Genomic DNA, 6,106 nt, shown 5'->3' with positions numbered 1-6,106 from the left:
ATGAATGTTTAGGTAACTAAAGACTATTTACAAAGTCCTCATAAACTCTTGCATAGACTTTTATACTATAAGATAAACTCAAATAAGATCTTCCACACGGGGCCTTAATATCTTTTCTAATTAGATACAATAGGTCGGCTCATAAATGGGAGAAGAATTAGTTGAATTGTACGTTTATTCGACAAAGTGAGAAATACATATTGGTACACTACCATATTTTATTTTCGGAAATCCTAATATATTAGTAAAGATGGAACAAACTAAGCGCAAGAATAGAACAAATGGGATAACAAAAACAAGAATCTCCAACCATACATAAGAATACACAACTCGTCCTATAAAGAAAAATCAACAATAGCTATTAGCTACCCTAACCCAAAAAGAAAAAGAAAAAACTCAAGGAAGCAAAGTTTGGATCTACCAAATCATGAATAGACTTGTACCATTTTTTTTTCATAAATGATATGACTAAAACATCAATCTAGTTTGATTTTTTGGACACCTTTAAAACAAGTAACTTGTAGTTTGATGCTGTTAATAATTCAAGGCTTGATGCTGGTAAATTGTTTAACAGTAGCATAAACTTAGATTATTATATAGGATATGCATTAATGTATCTATGCCGTTAAATAAGACTAACATGGATGTACAATATGGGAAACAGAAGAAATTGATCCTAGGAGACACACTACAATAAGCCTCAAAAGGCATTGATGGAATAAATACACGAACAAGGAAACATGAACAAAGAAAAGCTAAAAGTAAAGACATTACTACAATGGTGGCAGCACAATAAAAACAAAAGAAAAATGAAGTGTAAGTTATGAGCTAGAAGACCCAGTTGTAGTTATTTTCTCCTAAATATGGCACCAGCTATGTAATAATACTATGTGTATGTAAACTGCAAAGCATGTCATGGTCCCCTAATGCTGTCATCATGGGATGAAGAGCTTCCCACTCCAAGAAAGTCTATGAAGGAAACAACACCCTTTTGCTTGAGATTAAGATTAAGAGGTTCAGTTTGTTCTTGCTCATGATGCTTACCAGAGTTGCAGCATGTGATGGAGTCCTCAGTTCTGTTGCCATAATTAGTGTATGAGAATTTTGGAAGAGGATCAACCTTGCCAATACTAGGAAGGCTTGGTGCAGTGAAGCTTTTGTATGTGCCAAGAATCCAAGAACCTACAAATGCAGGACTAGCATTTGAAATTTTTTCCAAATCAAATGGTTTCACTTTCTCTCCAACACATGAAGAAACACTTGAGTCTTTGTCAGCCTTGCTTGATGTGATGGTTGTAGAACCTATAGTTAGAGTCCAAGGAGTTGTTGGTGTCTGTGAGTAATAAGACACACCAAAAATTTCAGTGTTTCTGAAGTTCTGTGAGTTGGAATTGATCCTTGAACTGTGGCCAAATTTGTCACCAAACAGTGTCCTTCTCTCTCTCTTCCTTCTTCTGGCCATTAACACATGGAAGTAATTCTTGAGTGCATTGTCAGTTCTTCCAGGGAAGTATCTGGCTATGGAAGCCCATTGGTTTCCCTTAACCTTGTGAAGTGATAGCAGCTTTTCTTCCTCCTCATCAGTGAAGGGCAATTTAATTATGTTTGGGTTTAGTTGATTGTACCACCTCAATCTGCAGCTTTTCCCTATGTATACACAAAACATAATGAAGAATTTCACCCAAACAAAAACAAATTGACATAGAAAAGGAAAAGACAAAAAAAAAAATGATAAAAAAATTAGCTGATCTTCCTTCAAGATGTTCAGAAATAAAATTCCAGTTCTGTGCACCATGTTGATTCACAAGTTGCCTTAGTTTCTCATCTTCAAGGGGTCTCCAGTGATCTCTGTAGCAACTTTGTTTCCTCTCATTGTTACTGCTGCTGCTTCTGGACCTTACCATGTTATAGATGTGGAAGTGGAACAATATGTAGAGAGGGGTATAGTATAGATGAAAAGAACGTTCTTTGTTCTTATAGGGTTATATAGATAGATGAAAAGTCCCTTTAGCTATGCCTACAAGATTTGATGTGAGTAATTTATTATGTAGTTTCTACTTGTAAAAACCTGAGCCCTCTATACTGTTTGGGTGTATAAATATAATTACTTGTGTATTGGGTAAAGTCTCACTTCAGCAAGCATGCTTAGTTTGTGATTGTTCAAGCTTGGAAGCATTTTTGTATCATGCAGTTTATTAAGGGTACAGATTAGGAAGTTCATTAATGCATGTTTAGAGTGATCAGGTAGCTCCTGCATGCTGTCAGAAATAGCAATTGGCAAGAGGTCACATTCATGCAATTGGGATTTTTTAGTAGCCTTACCAATCGTACAAGTGTAGTCATTATGCAAATTTGGGAAGAAACAGAGTTTTCGTTTTCCAATACTTCCATCATTGTGTTGGACTCATGCTTTTTGGACCAACTAAAATATGATCATAACAAGAAATCCTGAAATTAAACCAGCAAAGACAATTTTTATGCCATGAATTAGTAATATTCTAGGTTGTTTTAACAAGTGTGATTGTTCCCGTTCACTCCAAAGCTGTTTTTTACAACCAATTTAATATGTAGCATATGATCTCAAGATATTGGTTCGCAAGGTATCCGCATAATATGTGATTAAGTCAAACTTTGAGAACCGCTAGAAGATTAATGTGATAATCAATGGAAACAAATACTCCTCTTGTTAAAAGTTTGTCTACGATGTAAGCTATGCTGTTTTTTTTTTCTAGCTTTTATAAGTTTTAGTCCCTCATTTTGTAGTCGGATTTTGTTTTGGTCTGTACCTTCTAATTTTTATTATTTTAGTAGTGAATACTCATGACCAAGTTTCATCTTATTTTATAACAAATAGTGACCCATATATTTCAAGGACATAAATAAATACTTACTAAGTTACTATTGATCACTTATTTCTACGTAACTGGCATCCAGTTCAAAGAATCAAGATAGTGTAGTGTGGTTCTTCAACTGGTTGAGATTCTGCACTACACTATCAAAGCATTGGTAGTGTCCTAAGCCTGCTCCATTTTCCAATTTTAATTAAAACAACATTGCAACTACTTACCAGTCCACCATTGCAGTTAACATAAATACTTGGCTAGCCTATGGTGCTTTGCGTTTCATTGGTGAATAGTGATTTTATTCTTACTGAACATATCAAAGCAACACCTGGAAGTAATTATAATGAGATAATGAAAGTAGAAACTAATTACAAGTTGTGAATAATATATAGCACCCCACACCCTCTTTCAGGAAGATCCATCATTTTCAAAATATTGTTTTTATACATCAACAGTGCCTTCAAGATAAAATCCATTGCTAATTCATTGACATGATACAATAGTCAAATGTACCGGTAATACACATCCATTCTGAACCAGGAAAGAAGGCAAGGTGGCTAGTAAAAGATCATAACATTTCTTCTATAAGGGTCAAATCAGGAGGTGTCAAACATCTAGTTCCAGCTTGTTAATCCTAATCTATCAGCAAGATTGTACATAACCAGTTGATCCCAAACAGGGCCAAAGAGGCGTTCCCCTCCAATGGAAAATGTAAGAGCCCAAGAACAGAGAAGCGCCGTGAATACAGCAAACCCAACTGCAGATCCAACAATATCTGCACAAAGATGTAGAACAAATTTACGCAACATTTAGAAGAGCTTCTTTGAAGTTGAGTTGGGTCTTTCTTATAACATAAACACTAAAACACATGTTTGACTAAGCTTAAAAAAACATCTCATGAACTATTTATACTTTGTTTTGAGTTTATTCTAATAAGCTTCTTCATTAAACTCTAGAATAAGCTCTTATTGAATAAGGGTGTGTTTAGAATAACTTATTTAAGCATATCTTCCAGCATAAGTACTTATGTTGATACTCAGTTCAGCTTAGAAAAATAGTTTATTATGTACCTATAAGTTTTTTTTTAGCTTATTTTGATATGCTTATAAAATTAGCTATTGCATAAGCGCTTACATAAATATAAGCTGTTTTGAGGCTTTACTTCAATAATCTTCTCAAATAAGCATATGAATAAGCACTCATGAAATAAGTGTTCATTGACATAAGCGTTTAATTAAGATTTTTAGCCAAACACTCCCTAAATTCTTTTGACATGAGTTCACATGTAATAAGTGCTTATTAAATAAGTCAGATATTAAGTCGTTTACTCAAATGCATTCTAATAAACTGATGCGCCAAAATAAACAAACGAATCAATTGGGAAAAAATAAATGCAGCTATAACAATATTAAAGAAATTCATCATATTCTAACAACTAAACTACTTGAAACATTTCAAATTTTAAATAGTTATAACAATCCAACCCATAGACACCATCACACCAAGACTCAGACCACTTCAGACATGACATGAGTCTATGCAGCTTTATGAATTCATGTAATTGAAACCAACCATTATTATGAAAATTGAAAAGCACTAAGCCTGTAGTAACTCATCTTTTATCAATTTCAGAAATGAAAATTGGGGCATGAGTTCCCAATACTCAACACACAACAATTCTACCAATTTTTCTTGTTCTATACTCAACTCCCTCCCATTCCCCTTCTTATTTTAGGCAAACAGATAAACCAGACATTGAAAAACAGTGACACTAGAAGCAAGTAAGGAATGGAAAATTAGAGAATTCACTTAGTTCCTCCCTCTGCAATAAGAATTCAATAACCATTTTACACCAGAATTTCTGGCATTATCAGATATCTCAAATTATCAGAAATTCAACAACAATTCAACATGAAACCTTCTCACTGATCAATTTCCAATACCTAACTACTCAAAGAGGTGCATGATAACTGGAATTGAAATGAATTTGATGAAGAAAGGTAAAATTGATGATGATTAGAGATACATACAGGGGCGAATGCGAGGGAAAGAGTGAGCATGGCGAAGAACAGGCCAGAAGTAGAAGCAATTGAGGGCCCAAAGAAGAGGGAGAAGTAGGAAGCCGAAGTTGTAGAACCGCCGCGCGTGCTTCTCTGATTCTTCCTCCGACAGCCCGAGTTGGCCGTCGATCGTTGGCCACAGCGGCAGCGATGACGCGAACGGGTTCCGATTCGGATTCAGAGAGTTGCTGCTCTGTGACTGCGACTGTGACGCTTCCATCACCGCGATGCGATCTTCGCTAACCTGAAGCTTCTCGTGTGTGAGCTGAAAGCTTGTTGATTCCGATTGTGTGACGTGTCATTATTACATTACTTATTGTAAAACTGGATTCTGCATACTCTTATTCACTATTGAACTCTTACATCACCTAAAATTCTAAATGATATGGTGAACCTAGGTTGAGAGCTCGGCTGCTCGGGTCGAGAGTTCGATAACTAGGAGCAGCATCTTTAGAGAGACTTTTGATCTTCATCACATCCGGATCGAAATTACGAGAACAATTTAACACACTAAAAAAACAACGGGAACGGATTCTCTAGAGATTGACATTTGGAGGATCCATTCCGGTGCTACACAACTATCTACAAAAGAAAATAAAAATTACTAAGAAAAGATGAGCATCTTATGAAGTTAGGGTTAAAATTTAAAAGAAATAATCGTGAATGGAATTTTTTATGTAAGAAATGTGAAATCTGAATGGTTAATCATGTATTTAAGACCGTTGGTCGCTTGCAGGGGTACTTACAAATATATCTAACATTAATAGCGAAAATCAAATACACAATCTTTTGAGGGAAAATTGGCATTCCTTATCTTCTCTATCCATAAAGTTTTGAAAATGACTTTATATTTGTTAAATTTACTTAATATTTAAACATACTACCATGTGTTACTTGTGTTCTATTCAATTAACTCATATTATTGTATTTTTTGTTTGGTGTAAGACAGGTGTCCTCCTTCGGAAGCAATCATGTTCGAGTCGAGAACATCTACATCATGATGATTCTAACTCTTCCAACGAGGTTTTTTCCATCCACAAGACTCGAACACGAGACCTTGCTTAAGGGGAATCAAGCATGTACCACTTGAACCATTCACCCGTTGGTTATAGCATTGTATTTTAGTTAGTTAAATGTTCCTGTTTTTAATGTTTTGTATTGTATTGTATTTATTTTTGACATTTTCCTTCCTTGCATAATATT

At 35.0% G+C, this 6,106-nt stretch overlaps 2 protein-coding genes across 2 annotated transcripts; both read right to left on the bottom strand.

Annotated features, from left to right (window-relative positions):
* Positions 1 to 913: 913 nt before the first annotated feature.
* LOC130746885 (transcription factor MYB52-like) lies at positions 914 to 1,904 on the bottom strand. Its single transcript, XM_057599664.1, has 2 exons — positions 1,793 to 1,904; positions 914 to 1,647 (listed from the first exon to the last, which is right to left on the bottom strand). Exons 1-2 carry the CDS (start codon positions 1,902 to 1,904, stop codon positions 914 to 916), a joined length of 846 nt encoding a protein of 281 aa, XP_057455647.1.
* Positions 1,905 to 3,201: 1,297 nt separating this feature from the next.
* LOC130712954 (probable gamma-secretase subunit PEN-2) lies at positions 3,202 to 5,218 on the bottom strand. Its single transcript, XM_057562768.1, has 2 exons — positions 4,874 to 5,218; positions 3,202 to 3,618 (listed from the first exon to the last, which is right to left on the bottom strand). The coding sequence occupies exons 1-2, from the start codon at positions 5,121 to 5,123 to the stop codon at positions 3,458 to 3,460; spliced, it is 411 nt and encodes a 136-aa protein (XP_057418751.1). The 5' UTR covers positions 5,124 to 5,218; the 3' UTR covers positions 3,202 to 3,457.
* Positions 5,219 to 6,106: the final 888 nt, after the last annotated feature.

The sequence above is a fragment of the Lotus japonicus genome, chromosome 1, assembly GCF_012489685.1.
Source record: "Lotus japonicus ecotype B-129 chromosome 1, LjGifu_v1.2".
NCBI classification, from domain to species: Eukaryota; Viridiplantae; Streptophyta; class Magnoliopsida; order Fabales; family Fabaceae; genus Lotus; species Lotus japonicus.
Note: the sequence above shows the minus strand (reverse complement) of the source record. Positions and strands in the feature narration are given on the sequence as shown.

Bases quoted from the DNA above. Each gene is read 5' to 3' on its own strand.
- LOC130746885 (XM_057599664.1), bottom strand. From the start codon at position 1,904: ATGGTAAGGTCCAGAAGCAGCAGCAGTAACAATGAGAGGAAACAAAGT. The intron at 1,648-1,792 runs GTGCACAGAACT...GTGTATACATAG, and splicing joins GCAACTTGTGAATCAACATG to GGAAAAGCTGCAGATTGAGG.
- LOC130712954 (XM_057562768.1), bottom strand. From the start codon at position 5,123: ATGGAAGCGTCACAGTCGCAGTCACAGAGCAGCAACTCTCTGAATCCG. The intron at 3,619-4,873 runs GTATGTATCTCT...ATCTTTGTGCAG, and splicing joins TTTCCCTCGCATTCGCCCCT to ATATTGTTGGATCTGCAGTT.